At 34.6% G+C, this 21352-nt stretch overlaps 1 protein-coding gene across 1 annotated transcript; it reads right to left on the minus strand.

Annotated features, from left to right (window-relative positions):
* Window positions 1-2436: 2436 nt before the first annotated feature.
* On the minus strand, window positions 2437-5395 carry LOC139494265 (uncharacterized). The gene is made up of 3 exons (XM_071282434.1): window positions 5355-5395; window positions 3138-3341; window positions 2437-2935 (listed from the first exon to the last, which is right to left on the minus strand). Exons 1-3 carry the CDS (start codon window positions 5393-5395, stop codon window positions 2437-2439), a joined length of 744 nt encoding a protein of 247 aa, XP_071138535.1.
* Between the last annotated feature and the right edge of the window lie 15957 nt (window positions 5396-21352).

Raw genomic sequence — 21352 nt, forward strand, 5'->3', positions numbered from 1 at the left:
ATATTTATAAAGAAGGTAAAGTTTTCTGATGATTTTTATGCCCCACCTACGATAGTAGAGAGGCATTATGTTTTCTGGTCTGTCCGTCCGTTCGTTCGTCCGTCTGTTCGTTCGTCCGTCTGTTACACTTCAGGTTAAAGTTTTTGGTCAAGGTAGTTTTTGATGAAGTTGAAGTCCAATCAACTTGAAACTTAGTATACATGTTCCCTTTGATAAGATCATTCTAATTTTAATGCCAAATTAGAGAATTTATTCCAATTTCACGGTCCAGTAAATATAGAAAATGATAGTGCGAATGGGGCATCCGTGTACTGTGGACACATTCTTGTTTTTTCATGTGCTGAACTTATAAATTTGTCAAAATTAAAAAAAAAAACTAAATAGAATGACTTACCACTTGGTCTGTTACTAACAGTGATGAGTTGATGTCTTTGAACTTCAGACTCTTATGATATTTTGATTGCCCTTTTGCTATTTGGGTAGAGGGGAGGGCTGAATTAGTTCCACCAGATCTGTCATGCTATAAGGTATAATTCCACTCATGATATTTGCTTTTATACTGGCTATAGTTGAAGTATACGGTTCTGTTCCACAGCTATCCCAGACATTGTGGGTTTTTCCTTGAGTGATATTATTGACATTTTAAACTTTGTACGCTCGGGAAGTGTGAAAGAACGTCAATTTTTTTCTTTCAAAATACATAATTTTGTTGTTCATAGTAGGTGTGAAAGATTATTAACTTGTGTTATGTTCTAAATTCACTCTGTTCAAACGAACACAAAGTATCTATGTGCTAAATCTCTCTAGATTTTTGTAAAGCATACATGTACCTTTATACGATAAAGGCATAATAGAAAACTAAATACACATTTAGGTACTGTTAGGCGCAATGACCATCTCAATTTTAATAACTATAGATCCAGAGATCACAATATTTCTAATATCAAACACCATTAACAGTTCATGTTTTGAATACGTCAACCATGCATCTATGAAACTTCAGAGTTGTGATCATATTTTGATTGCCCAGTTGCAATTTGGGTGGAGGGGGGAGAGCAAGGTTTGTGTGTTTTCTCACTAAGGTTCTTTAATTTTATTTATTTCAGCCTTAAGGCTATAATATATAAGGCTATTTTCTTTAACACATGACCGTTTAATGTTCAATTTCATTTATTCTAACATTACAATTAGGCAATCCCCTTGTCCACTTAACAACCTAGGAATCATCATGATTAAGTTAACAGAAATAGGTTAAGGATATAAACATGCATCATCTTATTTGAATAACTTTTAAAGATCATTCAATTAGTTATTGTAATTTTATTTTGTATTTGTGTTTTATAATGGTTTGTTAAAACAAAATGAAAATCCGCCATTTTACTTAAAGTTTGATATTGCTGATTTTGTTAATGACTATATTTTGCTATTCAATTTTTAGAGCAAATACTTATATGTTTCAGACATGTTGGTAGAGTTTTTGCTGAAAGATCTAGATGATGAGGACCAACAATTACATTTTACTCGTTAAAAAGTAAACATAAAATTAAGTTTTAAGGGATGACTTATATTTTCCTGTATATTCAAAAGCCTGTTAATATACTGTTGGTTGCTTATATTATAATTTTGGTTGATTATTATTTTACTTTTGGTAATTTCAGCCTAGCAAGACAGAAATATTACAAGCATAGAGCAAAAGCTAGATCCAGTCATCAACACATTTGTCATTGATTATAGATAAGTTGGACTAGGCAAAAACATCACTTCCAAGATATTCATTGAATTCAAAGGTATGTCAACCAGATACAAAACAAGATCTACAAAACAGTCAAATCATACCATATATTGTTAGTGTTATGATGAAATGTTCAGTAATTGCAAAACTTCAGAGGCATGCTAATGCATTGAAAAGAAAGCATGAAACAACCCCTATAGTAAATCAGGTGTCAGAGTGCAAGAAACTAATGTTATTTCCAGGAAATGAGGAAAACATACAGCCGATGTATATAGCAGAACCAATTTCTACTTATATAAATAGGCACGGCTTTAACAAACCAACAGAACAACCTGAGCGTGAAATGTTCTTCAAAACAATTAGCAATTTAAGTGATGAAAAGGACAATATTTTGATTGAGAACCAGCTAGTGAAATCTCAGTTAAACTCAGCTTGTGTTGAAAACAATGACCAGAAATGTAAATATTTTACTGGACTCTCTTGTACTGTGTTTATGAGTGTAAATACCTACTTGTCCCAATCCTTGACAAGGACTCCTCTTACTGACACTTTTTCACTTAGAGATCAAATGTTCACAACTTTAATTAAGCTACGGTTAGACATACCATTTGAATTCATAGCTCATCACAGAGGTATTGCATTATCAACAATAAACAATATTTTCTGGCGCTGGATTAATCTAATGTATGCAATATTGGACTTCCTTATTCACTGGCCAGACCGAGAAACTCAGGAAGTAGACTTGATCTAAATTTGTATGGACATTTCACTTCTAATACACTACTTCCATGGCAATCACATGTTGCTATTTCATCTGCACTGACACCAATATTTGGATGATTTAAATCAATAAAACAACATGCTTTCTTTGCACAAATGTTTTGATGGTCAGTACACATTACCTGTTGAAATTCTTTAATGCCACTTTTCTCGTGTTCACGTCCACATATAACTGCTGGTACATTTAATGGTTTTGGTGCTGGGTCACAAATTTTCTTCAGAGATGTTGAGGGATTTTCAAGGGTTGTATGTAATACATTGTGCACTGTTGATGGTGTAATTCGGCCTACACGTTGGTCATACCATGTCATAGAGCTGCTCTGGGCTGTTGTGCAGTCATATATATATATATACCTTGACACTTCATATGATATTGTCACAGAGTCGGCAATACCTTTGTATTTATCATATAATTCATCTATTCTAAGCTTAATATTACCAGGATGATACAAGTCTTTGAGTGCTGATGGAATTTTTGGGGTACTAACTGTTGGTGTTGTTCAATGAAAGTCAGTTGAATACCCATTAAATGTGCGTAGAACAATTGGTTTTGTTGTACATCCTTTTAGTGACTCTAATAGTTGCTGCTTTTGATTATCATTTGCTGGTGTAAATTTCCGGGTACGATTTCCTTTGAGACTTGGCTTTCAAAACAGTACTTGCTTTGTAAAACTTTATTTTAGAAATTGGGTCTGGTAAAACTTTCTTCACAAAATCAGCATTCCATGTACATGGTTCTTCAGTGCATGCTTTCCTTATGTAACCAAGTCTGCCTGCTGCTTCAATTTCAAACAGGAGTGCTGCAACATGGGAACATACCTCTGATAACCTGATAAAAAAAAAACATTAAAATAAATATTTATGAATATTATTCAATATTCTTGTAGATCTATATTTTTTTTCAAATTTATAATTATTTTGAAGTTCATTTCTTCATAATTGCACATTTATACCTGAAAGGTAGTAGTGGAGCGGCGGAGCAGACAATTTCAGAAATTTAAATTACCTAAATACCTCATGGACTTTTAATAGCTCGTTGGAAAGCTGAAATCGTGTACTTTTTGAAAATATGTGTCGTCAATATGAAAGCTGGTACCATTATGCCGAAAATCAAGGTCAAAGGTCATCACTTAAAAAATCCTATTTTCATCTCGAGAAACAATACCATTGATATTTTTCAAAATTAATAATCTATTCAATAAATTAAATGAGTATTACTATGTATCAATGTGTTAGTTCATACAACTTTGTTTTTTTATTTGGACTTGACGTCAAAAGAACGTTATATTTAACTTTTTTGAAGGTAGTCCGTGGTATACAAATTTTAAAGCCTAATAAAAACCAGTAGCAAAATAACCTTGATATTTCACCTCGACAAATAGCATTTCTTAAATACTTCAGGAAAAAAGTGTTTAAAAGAGTATCCGAAATGCATAGTTTATAAATAAAACAATAAAAATGTGCAGCCGTGCTAAATTTCCTTTCAGTTTTGAAGGATAAGACATGTCACTGAGTTTTCCTTAAATGAACTTTCTCAATACAAGATACCTTTTGATATAATATAGATATTGGAGGGGTAAACTACACAATGAGAGCAAGCATTTTGTGGAAATTATTCAAACATTAAGACGTGAACGTTAATTTTGGTACTAGTATCTATGATGAGTTTAATTTCATAAAATTGAAACGTGGGACAAAAAAACCATAATAAACCAAAATAAAACTATCAAATATCTCAATACAAGTTCAAGAATAACTATATTTACCAATTTCGTTAACAAATTATTTTTTAGAACGTGTTTGATATGAAATATGAGTACCGAATCAGCAGTGGGGTATACGATGCAAGTTGGGTAACGTCAGTTAAGGCTATTTTTAACGTCATTTGTACCACATTTTATTTTGACGACAAACATTTTTCAGAAGTTGAATAATCTATAGACATTTTAAGCCATTAAAATCCCATGAGGTATTTAGGTAATTTAAACTCGTTAACTAAGCGACTTTTTTAACTTTCGCCGCTCCACTATAGATGGAAAACTAACGAAACAGAGTCTACAAACAAATGCAGACAATAATAAATTGATATTAATATATTATTGTTAATGTTAAGATAATAGATTGATGTCTTGATTCTTGAAATACTTCTCGCTTGACTGACACATGTATGTATTTATTAACCCATCAACATCAGTAATTAGGTATTAACTGGTAGAAGTACGAGTTGGTAAAAATGGGGTACGAGTTGGTTGAGTGCGAGTTGCCGAATGTACGAGTTGACATGTATCCCTCTGAATGTACATGCTTTTGTTTGACCACAAAAAGGGCCGATAAGGGCCGATTTTGGTCTTAAATTTCAGGTTTATCTAACGAAAGATTTTTGACTCTTTTTAATCATTTAATATGGTTGTATTTACAAAATTTTGATTTCTACCTCAGGCATAGATTATCTTAGCTGGATTTGGCAAAACTTTTAGGAATTTTGGTCCACAATGCTCTTCAACTTCGTACTTTAATTGGCCTTTTTAACTTTTTTGGATTCCAGCGTCACTGACGAGTCTTTCCTAGACGAAACGCGCGTCGGGCGTATATACAAAATTTAGTCCTGGTATCTATGACGAGTTTATTAAGTGTCTATTTCAAATGATTCAATTCATTTATTTGAAAGATTTTAACTGATCATTAGAAACGCTCAGATTCAACCTTAAATATGAAAAATCTAACAAATATGCCAAAAAAACGTCACTTTCCAGTTGGTTTTTGTCAAAAACTGAAAGTGGCCACATCCGTGTTCATCCTCAACCTTTATATATGTTATGTATTATTATCAAATACAACTTACATCTCAATATCATGAATGAACACGAATGCGGCTTGTTTCATTTAAGACAGAAACCATCGAAAATAAACTAAAATGCTGAAATTGTGAAGTTTTCAGTAATTTAGCATGACTATATATGATGCTAGTACACGATAAATGTAAAATCTCGGAACGATGAGCTAAAAAAGTACATCTAAATAAGTGAAATACAATATTTGTTTTCCAATGTTAAATTCTAACGTATTCAATTTCCGTAATACCCGAGCGTCATACAACTTTTAGCACATACTTCACACTTTATTTTTCATGTAGAAATCGTGCTTCTGAAGATTTTCTGAACAAGATGTCTAGACAAGTTAAACCACCCTCTAAACTAAACGATTGCTTTACTGGTGCTGAAATATACAACATTATCGATGACTCATTTATAACGATAACGATGTGGAATTAGATTAGAACCAGACACAATAAAGCAGCAAAGAACAGAGAGAACAGACACCCCACAATACTCACTACTTTAATGTTTGGCATGATGCTAAAGGTTTGTTTATATTTAAAAATAGAATGATATTAATAACAGCTGGTATGATTGCCTATGATACAACTATCCACCGACCAAATTTCGTCGATTAAGTGATAGACAATTATCGGTTACAAAAAGCCATCTACAATGATCACACACATTAGAATCTTAGTAATACTATAAATAAGTCCTTTGAACAAATGCAATTCAAACAAGGAAACCAACAAACTGATAAATAAGGAAAATGTTTGCATGGTCTTTGTATTCTTTAATAAATTAACATTAATGTATTTATTATACTTCTTTATAATTAAAGATAAATCTTTTAGTTGATTTATTGTTCCCATTATGTGGCTATTTAGACATACTGTGGATTCATTATTATTTGTTAGATACCAATTTTCTATAGGTTTATATGCAGACTTCGTTTAAACCAAGATATTTAATATTCACGAACATCCACGATGATAAATTAACCCACAGTAGATAAGTTATTAACTTTGCTTTATAATGGTAAAATCTTTATGCTTACAGGTTTAAAGAAAAAAATTGGTAAAGATCAGTATGCTGAAAGACTGGAATGGATCAAAAGCATTACCAACCATACGTATTGGGTTGCAGCATCCACTCCAAATGGTGCAGAACAAACACAGAGGACATTCTGACCAAGTTGCAAACTGTTTGCACGGGGAACTAGTTGGCTATGACAGAAAAAAAAGAAATGGTTAAATCCAGGTGAGATAATAGTGCTGTATATCCGATCAAGATGTAAGAAATAAAATTGATATGTATTTTTCTATAATTTAATTGAAATATACTATAAAAACACTGGATGTTTGTTGAACCTGAATGTCTTATCAACCCAGTGATTTCAGCTCTATATCAGATACAAGATGATTGACAGATACATGTATGATTCTTAAGTAATGATCCCATTAAAATTACACCAAATATTTCTCAATTATAACATGAAAAACAAAAAATCAAAATGATATAATTTTAAACATTGTAATGACATTCAATGATTTAAGTAAACATCAGGGCTTCTTATAACAAAAAGGGGGAGAGGGGGCAAAATAAATTTATTTTCTTCATATTTTTTACTTTTACTAATTTTCATTTCAGGAACCAAAGCTTGTGTTAAGACCGAAGAGCTTTTGACAGCCAAACGACTTAAAACATCCGTTAAAAAGCTGTCGCCTATTCACCAGACTTCATATGTTGAAGCCTTTCATTCAACGATAAACCAATTCGCACCAAAGAAGATTGGTTCTCCTTTCATGGGATGCACTGCAGGTAAATAAGTTCAATAAATATTAGTTAACTTATAGAAATTAAATCAAGCACATTACATCAGATAATTTTCTCATGGAGAGGGACACAAAACACTTAATTTTTACACTATGTTATTTATTTTTAAAATTTGTGTTCAATAGTGTTGAGTCTCAAAGCCTTGCGTCATTGTGCATTAAACCAAATCTTGTACCGTGTCATTTCTTAGATCAAATGTTGAAATTTATTATTGCAGACTGCTTCTTGCTGCACTGTATTTCAACGAGAACTCTGCCAGACCACAAGCACTTGCAAAAGATGGAGTAGCAAGATATAGTATACAATTTACCAAGTACAAGAGTGGCGGCTATATCACAAGGAAAAAAAGATCAATCAATTATTCCGAAAGTTTTTGAACATAGAGGATATCTAAAAATTGTATGACAATCCACAAATTTAACACTGCTATCTAACCAGCTTTCTACCTGAGAAGATGACTGCCAATTTTCAAGTACTTAAACCAGTCTATTCGTCAGACTGTGTGTGCATCCTAGATGAGTTAATGGAAAATCTAACATGACGTCCTTCAAACGCTTTGAGTACACACCCGTGGTAAAATATGAATATATTGATTAGGCTGTTCTGATCGCACTCCCACGTTATATGTTTGTTTATGAATGATATACCCGACGTCATAATACAACGACGTCAGAATGTAAGCATTTTACGGGAAACTACACGCTTGTGAAACCGAAAATCATCACAACATTGAAACGTAAACAAACGATGCTAAAATGTTGTATAAGCCAATTTTTTTTATACAAATAAAACATATAAGTAAATTATCATTTTAATTCATCCAAAACTATCTAAATACGTTATTGTAAATAGTTTCAGCATGTCACTAATTCGTTTGCTCCGTTCTTTTACGCCATTTTAAAAGTGTGTTTATTTATGGGAACGGCAAATATTTGCCTCCACCTAGAGCGCTTCGATCCAAAAGAATTGCCGCATTTGTCCTATTAGAATCGAAATAATTCATGGGGGCTTGAATATATCTTGATTTTACCACGGGTTGGCCCTTTATGCCGATATTTTACCCCTCGTTATCGCTCAGGGTAAAATATTTGTCATAAAGGGGCAACCTGTGGTAAAATCACGATATATTCAAGCCCACATGAATTATTTCTTAATTCTTTTTTGTTTGTTTTTGTCTTTGGGTTATTGACTTAGTGATATATATTTCATTTCTGAGAAAAAATAATTAAATCATTAATTCAATTGTATATTTTCATTTGATAATTTAATACACATGCACTTGTATATTGTGACAATTTCTTCTGAATGATATTTATATTAAGTAGCCAATAATACTTTATTATATTTCAGGATACGTTAACACACTTATGAGATCTATTAGGGAAATTGTTGATGTAACAACGATTCGCAATACATCCGAGGAACCAATGCCAACACCAAGACCACTGTGTGCAGCTTTCACACGACCACAGAAAACTGATGCCATATAAGCTATGAAGTCAAGATTCAGGAAGGCAGAAATATAGACAATATTGTTAAATAAAGATATAAGTGCTAAAAAAATGATATGACATTTAATGGTTGAAATAAATAAATAGTTGTGAATCATTTAAAGTCTTAATAATGTTTATGCTTCTTCAACACCTTTGTATTGGTTTGACGGGGACTTCTTCCTAATTGCAAGGGTGGCACACGCTGGGAGATGCACACGTACTGACTTTCCAAGGTAGCCCCAACACCATCTTGCTAACTGACGATAGGCTGTATACCTGTTTCTCCTTAAAAAAACCAATAAGCATAACTTTTTTTAAGAAGAAATCGATTGATCATTTCTCACATATATTTCTCACTTTGTCAAACACATGTTTTTATCTGATTTTACTTTTTGATATTTTTTTTTCATATGTCGATCTGTTAAATTATAATTGAACATTTCATAAAATATAATGTTTTGTTTGAGTGCTTCTACATCTTCATTTATCACATGTCTGCATGTCGTACAAATACGAAACAAGCGCGGTAGGCAGAGAAATGTAATGGAAGTTCAGGTCAATAGTATCGGAATCATGCCGCTAAAAGCGTCATTTTGCCAAAAAAATGGAATGTGGCATAATTATGTATCATGTTCATATGGTGATGATTTTCGTGCAAATTTTATAAAATAACTTTTATCTGTAGGGGAGGTGATGAAGAGACAGATGAGCAGGTAGCATTTAGGAAGTGGTTTAGATACATAGGAGAGATGAGAGCACTGTTTCCAAATGCTACTGCATTAGCATTGAGCGCCACTTGCACCAGCAAGATAAAGAAGCAGGAAAATCCTGAACTTGAAAATAGACAACACTATGTTTTTGAATGTGTCTCCAAACAAGAGCAACAATAAACTTGTTGTTAAAAAAAGAAAATTCTGTTAACACAGCAATGTTTTGGCTTATAGGCTCATTTGAACGTTTAGTACACAGTTTCCAAAACCATTGATGTGTGCCAACATAATAAATGAAGTTTCAAAACTGTATAAATACACTACAAGTGACGTGCAAATGTGTAATTCTCTGGTTGAAATGTTTCATTGTGAAACGTCTGACAAATAAAAAGAAAATAATAGAGGCTATGTGTCAAATGTCTAGTGATATTAATTGTATTTGCAACCACTGCATTAGGAATTGGTATTGGTGTAGTAGCCTGTCATAGCATCAAACTTTACGGGTCACCGAGAAGTATACTGGATTTAGTTCAGGAAATATGAAGAGTGGTCCGGGATAATGTCAACTCTGTTGCAATTTTACTGCACAACTCCTTCTATTTAAAAAGTGTCAACAAGGAAGTCAAGACAGTATTCACAACAAATGCTGGCAGAAGACAGGTTTTGAACAGTAATTTCTTGCAAGATACCGAGTTGGAAGAACTTGCTAAAAAAGAAGGAAACAAGCCCACTTGTTGTGATAATTGTGCCAAAAACTGATCCTGTTGGGATTGTGAAATTCTGCAAATTGAGTCTTGAAAATGTTGGAAACTGTGCCAGCATTGAGCATCTAAAATTCCAAAAAGTTGTGCCAAATACGGCTACGGTAATATTTTTATATAGCGCTTAACCTCTCACTTTGTATGCTAGTCTCATCAAATTCCGTTATATTTAGTGATGTAAGGCACGCGAACCGTTTCGTCGTCATTTTGATTTTTTCTGTTTTTTTTTTCCAACGTAGCAATATCTTTATTGCATATTTGCTGTAACAATTTACTAAGTTTACAGCTTTAACTTAGTATCATTGTGCTATTTGTATGTCAAGCAGTCATTCTGCTATCTCAGGTCGCGGTCAAAGCAGTGCCACTCATATGATAAAGTCGCAAAAAAAACAGAATTAGGATTAAACCATGCAGCAAAAATACTGTTTACGTTTTAGATGCGTGAAACCGAATGCAGCCTGCTTCTGTGGAAATAAACTCATCATAGAGGCCAAAGGTTTAAAGGCCAAATAAAGTACGAGCAGGAAGATGTATGGATAGAGCAGGAGGAAAATGCCCAGCAGGAATTAGAGCAGGAAGATACTCATCAGGAGACAGAACAGGAAGATGTTAGGATAGTAATTAGAGAGAAAGAAAGAAGGAGGCAGGAGAAAGAGGATGACCGATACCGTCAAGTAATGAGAGAGGCTGACGAGGACCATTGCGTTCCTCTGGTTATCACAAGGAATTACTGAAGGCAGCAGATGAAGATATGGGGATACCAATCGTGGTAAGGAGTAATCCAACAAAGGAAGAACAATATCAACAGATAGTGAAGGAGGCTGATGAGGATCCCTGTATATCTCCCTCAGAACCTGAGGTACTGGTACCCTGTCCTCCAAGATGTAAGCTTTGCTTTATCTGTCAGCTCCCCATGAGGCATCCATTTAGGCATACAGCAAAACTTCATCTGCCATGGTATGTAGCTGCCGAATCAGCTGGTTTCCATTGCAAGCAACAATTTGCCCAAGTTACAACGCTGAAACCCCACACAAACGACATACATCCAGAGATTAAAAGTTTCTTATTTTTCCCAAAGGCATAGATTACCTTAGCCGTATTTGGCACAACTTTGGGGAATTTTGGATGCTCAATGCTCTTCAACTTTGTTAGGCTTTATAAATATTTTGATATGAGCGTCACTGATGAGTCTTATGGGACGAGCTTATTGGTCTACTAGGGTGAGAAGTCGAGTAACTCGAGTGAAAATTAAACGGATAGAGTACCTACTCGAGTGACGTCATCGAATAACTCTCTTCAACCCACGAGTGGACCACGATTCCGCGAGTTCCAAGATGGCGTCCGAAGAAGAAACATATAAGATGCAGTGGTTAAAATCTGCACAGTAAGTTAATATCTTTGCAGATTATCGATTTTACTCGATAAAAAAAAATACGTGTGAAGTGGCATATTTATTATTTTTAACTTCATCATGCAATACTCCCAATAGACATGTACGTCCCTGATCTCAACTATCATCTCACCTGATCATGTAAAAAGTATTTATTGAAATATTTGTTTATATTACTATATAACTGCACAAGATGATAAACACATTTTTTGGGATACGATTACTTTTAAGCAATCTGTAGACTTATACCATTGACTCAGGGCTCCATGCCCTCACTTCAACCGTTTTATTCTAAACAGTCAGCAACATCTCAGATTAAAAGGTAAAAACAAGCAAAAGGATTGAACTTAAATAACTTTCCTGTAATGTTATTCTCATAATCTTCATGTTTGATATTTCCCTTGATTTATATGCGTATTTTTAACAACACGGAAAATCAGAATTAAGCAGTATTTATATTTAGTGTTTTATAAATTATAAACACGTCAGAGTGAATACCCCAGTTTTGATAAATGCGAGAATTCTCTGAATTCTGATAATTCTATTTCTGTCATATAAGAACTGAAGTGGAGTTTTTCTATATGTAACCGTTATGAAACTGATATTTGATACTGTAATCTCATAAAGTAATGAAGAACTACCGTTTGGCTCTGCGGGATGTATCAAGTTTGCAGCCACGTCCGGTCAGAATGGGGACATTGAATCCGATGTCTCGTGTAAGAGGGCGCCACGTTATTTGCACGTAAGGAACCCTTGCACCAACTCGTTGAGGGGTTCTTAGGTGGCCTGATGCAGGACAAAATGTCTGTCTCTATCCAATTTGCCCTCATGTTCCAGTGGCAGTCCAAATTTCCCCGACAATCATACCGGGTGACCTCTATTACAAAACCTACCTATTGTATGTATTGTTAACTTGTTCTCGTCCTGAATCTGCATGAAATATTGGCCACTAGACGTCAAGCAACCATCAATCAATCATACAATTGGGTTGTATAAATTTAACTCAATTTAATTTTCAGCTCACCTGACCTCAACTATCAAGTGATCTTTTCTCATCACTTGGCGTCCGTCGTCCGTAATATTTTACAAACAAATCTACTTCCAATTTACTAGGACAAATTTAACCTAACTTTGCCACAATCATCACTTGGATATTTAGTTTTTAAAAAAGTGTCCGATGACTCCGCCAACCTACCAATATGGCCACCATGGCTAAAAATAGAACATAGGGGTGAAATGCAGATTTTGTCCTATATCTCTGAAACTGAAGCATTTAGAACAAATCGGACATGGGGTAAAATGTTCGTCAGATTAAGATCTATCTGTTCCCTAATATTCATATAATTTGACAACCCGTTGTTGGGTAGCTGCCCCTGAATTGGTAATTTTAAGGAAATTTCGCATTTTTTGGTTATTATCTTAAATAGATCAAGAACACACCCGTGATATTGCGGGTTCGTGACTGAATTAATGTATATAACTATGTGTAAGCCTTATTTGAGTATTGATATTGTCATCTGATAAGCGTGATAAAGTCATGACGATTACTAGATACACAGTTTTCTCTGTTTTCAAACTCTTTCTGTTTTAACCCGTCGACCTGGAACTTATCAATCATTGGTAATATTAATTATTTGAAAACCATAAGGTCCCGGAATGGATTTTAATTCTTTTTTTCGCTGTTTTACGTCATGCCCGCTTACAAATGAAAAACTGTACCTACATTTACATGTATACGCCTTAGTTAGAGTCCAGATTTTTAGTATTCGTATTGTTATCTTAGAAAGTCTTACCTGATTTAAATACTACAATAGAGAACAATTTGACAATGATTGAATTAAGAAGTGTCAACCCTGTGATTATGACCCGTGTATATAGCAAAATCCTAAATACACCGTTTGGTGGTGCGCCTGTCAGATGCAGAACGTACAGATAAGGTAATAGTTAACAGGTGAATATACCATTGGTATCGGTATCGGATTCGACCCGGAACTTGTTAATTATTGGCAATATAAATTATGTGGAAAACAGAAGGGTTGGAGTGGTGTAATTTGTAATCTACACCATTGTCCTATATAAGTTGAATTCTTTGATTTGTCGTTTTTACCCGATGACGGCTGACAAATTGGACCTCGTTATTTTAGTATTATAGATTATAAATAGGGTTATTTGTAAACAGCAATAATGTTCAGCAGCAAACTGTCAAAAGATCATTTTAAGACCGTATTCATACCAAAAATGTAAAAATGTTAAATGATACAAGTTAAAGTGAGCACTGTACATCTCTTAACAAAGAATATCAGAAGTACAGCAATTGAACATAATTTTAAATAAATAGTGTTCTACATGTATCGTATACCAAGCAATACAGAGTCCTTTTCAGTTCAGATGAACACATTGGAAAAGCTGAGGGAGAGGTCTGCACCATTCACGTCACCAATAAAAGTTAAGATAGTAGCCATGAGTCAGCAGATGACCTCCAAAGCTGGTAACAAATAAATGACAATGTCAATGGCCGACAGTACTGGTATAAAGAAGGCTGTCTTGTATGACGTATAATTAGCTGATAAAATAGAGGAAGGGAAATCAATCCTCCTAACGAATTACACTGTCAGTATTGACAGTGTAATGGTTAACACCAAGTCCAAAGTGGCTAATACAAGTGAAGTGATGGTGGACAGAGAAAGAGAAAGGCAGGCCAGAGAATTAATATACCCTCCTACATCACCGTTTGTGAATATAAAGGAAGCACTTGCAATGCCAGTTGGTAGTATGCTATTAACAAAAGGACTAATTGTGGAGGTATGTTGTGAGTTTCTATCTAAATATAATCTGATATTACAATCATCAAAAATATGTGTTTATATATTGGTACTTCCGCGCTGTTGTACTCTGTGTACATCACACTTGCAGATTATAGCTCTTCATCTTTTATATAAGCTTTGGATTTCAAATATTTTGGCCACGAGCACCACTGAAGAGACATGTATTGTCGAAATGCGTATCTGGTGCAAGAAAATTGGTACCGTTAATTTTATTGCAGACAATAACTGTAGTATAATCTAATTAGTAAATGGATTGCCTGTATTCGATACTATAAAAGGAACTACAGGGTAATTCTTAGCGTTAAGGTTCCAACAGTTTAGGAATAAAGAAACAAAACAAAGATTTTTTTTTGTTTCTTCACAATAATCAGTGTAAGGAAATTTATGAAAGTATGGGTCCTTATTTAAAATTATACAAAAGGTTCAATATCATATAAAGAAACCAGGATTAATCATTAAAGTTGGGGTTTATGACCCAAACTCGGTAAATTGTTTCGATCAAAAATGATATATATCAGTTCTTAGTTATGCTTAATCTTACTGAATTTTATAGTTTAACCCCCATATCAAATTACTCAATAGTAAAGTCCAAAGTGTCCAAAATATTAGTACTGAGATATAAAGATTTGTTATGAGTGCCATAGAGTTAAAAAAAAAAAAAAGAGGGACGAAAGATACCAAAGGGACAGTCAAACTCATAAATCTAAAACAAACTGACAGCGCCATGGCTAATAAACAGCTGCGCCATGAGCGCATGATACGCCCGACGTCTTGTGTGGAAGTTTTATGCAATAATCATAAATAGTTTCTGAGGAAGTTTTAAGCTATAACCATTTATTGTTTTTGAGACACGGCGGGACATGTGAAACCCCCCCCCCCCCCCCCACCCTGTTTTTCTTTACAAATATCACTAAAATAAAATTTTGAATCAAACCAAAAAGTATACAGATCTTTAAATTAGTATAACAAAGAAGTGTGTACAGTTTCAAGCAATAAATTGTTTTTGAGATACGGCGCGACATGTAAAAAAAAACCCTCCCCTTTTTTACAAAATACTCAATAACTCAAAAATAAAATTTTGAGTCATCACCAAAAAGTATACAGATCTTTAGATTAATATAACAAAGAAGTGTGTAAAGTTTTAAGCAATAATCATAAATCGTTTTTGAGATACGGCACAACATGTAAAAAAAACCTCCCCCTTTTTTACAAAATACTCAATAACTCAAAAATGAAATTTTGAATCATCAATAAAAAGTATACAGATCTTTAGATTAATATAACAAAGAAGTGTGTAAAGTTTTAAGCAATAATCATAAATCGTTTTTGAGATATGGCGCGACATTTAAAAAAAACCTCCCCCGTTTTTACAAAATACTCAAAAACTCAAAAGTGAAATTTTGAATCATCACCAAAAAGTACACAGATATTAAGATTAATATAACTAAAAAGTGTGTAAAGTTTTAAGCAATAATCAAGAAACGTTTTTGAGATACGGTGCAACATGTGAAAAAAAACACACCCCTGTTTTAGTTACAAAGTGCCGGAACTCAAAAAGTTTAAATCTTATTTTCACCAAAAAGTATACAGATCATTTGACCATCATAAGAAACAACTATATTTAGTTTCATGAAATTTGGATAAGTCGTTCTCAAGTTACAGTGCGACATGTTTACGCCGGACAGACGGACGGACAGACAGACAGACGGACGGACAGACAGACGGACGGACACCGGACATTTGTATACCATAATACGTCCCGTCAAAATTTTGACGGGCGTATAAAAATGAAAAAGACAAACAAAAGTACATATGACACAACATAGAAAACTAAAGAATAAACAACACGAACCCCTCCTAAAAACACTCTTTGTCCTTTACATGCACTGCTTTTTCGTGTTAAAATGATACCAGGTGGCCAATTTGATTTTGCTTTCTTTGTAAATATGTTTATTGCGTATTGATATGAAAAGAAAATATTAAACTGTGCTTTTCCCAAACCGGTGTTTGTTCAGTTTGTACCAAATACAATAACCAGTTAGCTTATGTCTTGGTCCCGCTACTTAAATCTGGTTAGTGTAAAGCAAGTGCCTATCTGCATTGTAGCTCTTAAGCATTTGGTTTGGGCACGAAAGGGATAGAAACCTGGTTATTGATACCAATGGCCACTTATTCAACATCAAATAAGGGAGGATCTGTTTTAGGAAGTTTTATGGATTAATTTGCAATGTAAGCCTTATTTTACACAACTTCCAAAGCATCAGTTAATACAGGTGAGCAACACAGGCTCTTGAGAGCCTCTAGTTGCTATTGTTAGGGTCGGACTTAGTTGTGGGTACATCGTAACATTTAGTGTCAAATTTATCATTATTTCCCATGTGATCATAATAGAATATATGATTGATTGATTGTTGGTTGCTTTACGCCGCATTAGCACAAAAAGAATATATCATTGGTTTTAATCCATGGATTGATTGATTGATTGTTAGTTGCTTAACGTCCAGTAGCAAATATTTCATGCATTTTCAGGTCGAGAACAAGTTCACAATAAATACAATAGGTAGGTTGATACGATAGAGGGCATCTGGGATGATGGTCGGGGAAATTTGGACTGCCACTGGAAAATGAGGGGATCTTGGATAGGAACAGAAATTTCGCCTTACAACAGGCCACCTACGGACCCTCAAAAGAGTTGTTGCAAGGGTTCTTAGCGTGCAAAGAGCGTGGCACTCTCTTTACACGAGGCATCGGATTTAACGTCCCCCTTCTGACCGGACGTGACTGCGAACTTGATACATCCCGCACAGCCAAACGGACGCCACACTTTGGCAAGCGTTTTACTACAGGTCGGGAGACGACCAAGTGACCATATTTCTATACCCCAGTCGACCTTGGGGTTTTTAATCCATGGATTAAAGTGTTCTACAATTGAGAAGAAAATGGTCCTGGCTTCATTTTCATATAGGTAAATTACAAATATTGTGAAAATCCCTGGATGGTACCAGCGGGATTCGAACCCTCAATCTCGGGATCTTAAGGCAGCGCTCTAACCAATTGAGCCAAAGAAGATCTTCCCTAACTCAACTAGTTAGACTACCTTTATATCTCCAGGTATACAACACTCTTCCCCCTTTTCTTTTTTCGGGCTGCGTACCATCCATCCGAGCAACTCACAGGTCCACTACTGTACAACCCCGAGACTTCTACTCGGAAACCCTCTGTCCAGTTCCTTAGATGTCACCTAGAATTGTCATGGTATCCTATGACCGGCTGGTCAAACCTCATGACCAATTCTAACATCTCACTGCCAGACAATATTATATATACAAATTTTTGTAACAGTAGCAGATGCTCGCAGCGCCATTATTGTGAAAATCCCTGGATGGTACCAGCGGGATTCGAACCCTCAATCTCGGGATCTTAAAGGCAGCGCTCTAACCAATTGAGCCAAAGAAGATCTTCCCTAACTCAACTAGTTAGACTTCCCTTATATCTCCTGGTATACAACACAAGCAAAACAAGTAAACGGTCATGATAAACATTCAAATTAATTTCTGAATAGTTAAATGAAAATACTTCAGTTAACAGTGAATGTAAACATTTTAGCAGTGTTCAAAAGGCTATCATTATCCCTTGTAAACAGGGACCAGGGAACCCTATTGTGCCACCTTAAATAAAGATATGAATACGTCACACAAGTGACAGAGAAATAATTTGGTCATTGCAAGTACTTAGTTTTTCAACTGTATTTAGTTTCAGTACTAACAATTGTAAGCTCTACATTTGGTGTATTATCCCTTAATAGCTTTGGAAAATCAAATAGTAGAACTCTCGCTTTTGTAATTGTTTAGCCCGATCCCTTAATAGATTTGAATATCACTACATTGTTATCAATTACAGGTAAATATAAATGATTTTGTCGCTGCTAGTATCTAAATAGGTAAACGGAAAAAAGTCACAGGTAGAGGGGTCCGTAGAAATACCGCAAAGGACCTCCTTAGTGCACTAAATTCAAAAATGTGCACTAAGGACCTGGTGGAATGATACAACTGTCACAAAGGACATGGCATATAGAAATAGACTTTGTAAAAATACATAATTTCAAAATTTATATTTATATCTGTTTTAATAAGAAACTTATATTTAATGTTTTCTCGGCACGCGCCTCAATCAGTTTATTGTCATCTTTAGTGTAATCGGTAGAAGTTCATGTTCGCTTAACCGTCTTAACCGTGACCCGTTTATAATCCGCTTGTATACTGATAAAACGGGCTGGATTTAACATGTATATGGTATTTCAAATTGTTTTGGTTTTTTTTCTTCGTTTGATTGTTTCTGCCGTGTTAATTCTGTATTTCTGCATGCCTGTAATATTTTTTTCTTCAAATGTCATAGCTTTTGTTCAACTCTGATTTTTTGATGTTTCAATCCTTTTAATTTTAAAAAACTATTAATTGTGAACTCTTCACGGAAAGGTGAGGATTTATATTTGATTACTTAACGTCCAGTAGACAATATTTCATTCATTTTTGGGGAAAGACGGCTTCAAGCCGTCAATCCCCAATGGGGTTGACCAGAGTGACATTCCCTCACATCATTCATATTGTTTTTATAGTGTGGAAAACCACCCAACAAATCTTACTGAGATTGATGAGAAGGGGAGACACAAATGAATAGATTGACTCTAAACACTTTTTTACACATTTCCCGTTTGTTTCTCTCGAAATTATCGTATATTAAGCTCTCCTTTACACTATTTATGTTTCTTTTACAATCCGGAAAAATCAGTACGACGAGATATTCTAAATATATCCAACCTACATTATATTTTATAGTGACGTCATTGTTGGAATGCCACACTACGTTGAAGCAGGGATATCCTTCACTGGTTATTTAAATCATTGAATGATTACATGTGATTCTTCCGGCGGGAATCAAAATATCCCGCTTTTAAGACCCTCTTCCGTCCCTCCTGTTAAAATTTGAAATTTGAGAATGTCAACCTCGAAAAATTTTCAGCAGAAATTTTTGTTTACAAAATTGATACTGACAGGAAAAAAGTCCGAGAAACTCAAAATTCATATAGGAAAAGTCCGAGAAAACCGGAAGTTTCCTTTAACTGTTCTGATGTCAAAAGGTAAATAGCCTCGAGTTATCTATGAAGGTGTTAAGGATTAGACTGTATAAACAGCAATAAAAGAGTATTGGCAATTACCTGGTGATCAACTAGCATGTTTAGGACACATGCCTGGATGATTTAAAGTGAAATACTGACAATGGATTAACTAAAGTTGTATAAACAACGACTTTTTTGTGATGCTGTTTAAAACATTGAACAGTTATATTACTAAACCTCAAGACAAATGTCTTAATGATCTCAAATATGATATGTATGCCTACTACACTTGTTTCAAAGCTGACTATGGTGACCCTAATGACTTGACCAAACATATGGATACAGCAAACCCACCAGAAAGCTCACAACTTTATCAAGTCAACACCACTGTTCAGTTAGTGGTACCATAATTGACAATGTCAGCTTAAGCAGAGATACTTTTTACCAACTATATATGATGGCTAATCACTCTATCTTGAACTTTATATAAAATAAATCTTTAAAAAAACCCTTATCTTCTATTTCTATCAAGTAAAAATGGCTATGGAGTTATAGAATCATTAACAAAAAAAGAAAATATGCAGTTTAAGTGCCAGTCTTTGTAAGAATCAGGCAATTTAGGTAAACATCAAAACATGATCAGAAAAAAACCACCAAGCTAATCATGCTATTTAATACTTATCATCATCCTGAGTTAAAAATAATTGGTCTTTAGTTTGTGTGTGTCTGGTAATATCAAATAACTTGGTTAGAAAATTGGTTCTAATGATAGCAAATTACAGAGTTATCTCCCCTTATTCGTTAATTTCTAGTGCATTTCAACCAAATTGTATCTTCTATTACCAGAACAGAAATGAATGTTATTTTTGTGCATCACTACATTTTATAAACTGAAATCAATGTCAAATTGGGTGGGGTTTTTTTTGTCATGTTTTCACCACTGCCTGATTCTTAGGCAGACTGGCACTTAAACACCAAAAAACCATTGCGTACGTCGAAAAAAAATCTCCAGTTATGAGGCACAAACTCCAGCTGAAAATTTCTAAATCTCCAGTTGTGACTGGACAACTCTGTCACATGTCTCAGACATGACAGACATTCTCAAAGATTGTGCACTAATGAAAAATCGTATTTGTTTAATTTAAACATAATTATGTTCATCCTCTCAGAAGTCTTCTGATTCGAGGTCGCGGGGTAGGGGTCGAGGCGGAGTAACACCAGCTGCGTGTGGTCCTGGAGATCGACGACTCTCCTCGCACAACAGATTTTCAACACTTGTCGAAGAAACTGAAATGCATATCGAAAGTGTTCCGCCACCCGAAAGATCACAATCTAAGGGTGAGAGAAATAAGAATGCTGGCAAACTCGACAGCATTCGCCCTTCGTTTATTAAATAATGACAAATATCATCCAATGGAATTGCCGAGGTCTTAAAATAAATCTTCTCGAGTTAACACTTCTAGTTCAGTCATTTTTACCTATTGCATTTTGTCTTCAAGAAACTCATTTAAAAGAAAGTGACAATGTATCTTTAAAAGGATACATTATGTATAGCACATTTTCTAAAGTAGATGAACGTGCTGCAGGCGGATCATCCATTTTTGTGAAGGACAACATCATTCATAGCACAGTCCAACTCACCACGGATCTGCAAGCAGTTGCAATTCGTTTATCATTAGACAAAACAATTACATTATGTTCGATATATATTTCACCCAATTCAATTATAGATAAAGCAAAACTCAAAAACCTCACTGATCAATTACCCTCACCATTTATACTTATGGGCGACTTCAATGCTCACAATCCATTATGGGGAAGCAAGACTCATAATGCCAAAGGTAAGATCATCGAGGACTTTGTCTCTCAAGAAGGATTATGCATTTTTAA

The sequence above is a fragment of the Mytilus edulis genome, chromosome 11 (assembly GCF_963676685.1).
Source record: "Mytilus edulis chromosome 11, xbMytEdul2.2, whole genome shotgun sequence".
Taxonomy (NCBI): Eukaryota; Metazoa; Mollusca; class Bivalvia; order Mytilida; family Mytilidae; genus Mytilus; species Mytilus edulis.

Bases quoted from the DNA above. Each gene is read 5' to 3' on its own strand.
- LOC139494265 (XM_071282434.1), bottom strand. From the start codon at position 5,395: ATGAAACAAGCCGCATTCGTGTTCATTCATGATATTGAGAT. The intron at 3,342-5,354 runs GTAAGTTGTATT...TTTTTTTATCAG, and splicing joins TTCATTCATGATATTGAGAT to GTTATCAGAGGTATGTTCCC. The intron at 2,936-3,137 runs GTACCCGGAAAT...TATTAAGCTTAG, and splicing joins GCCAAGTCTCAAAGGAAATC to AATAGATGAATTATATGATA.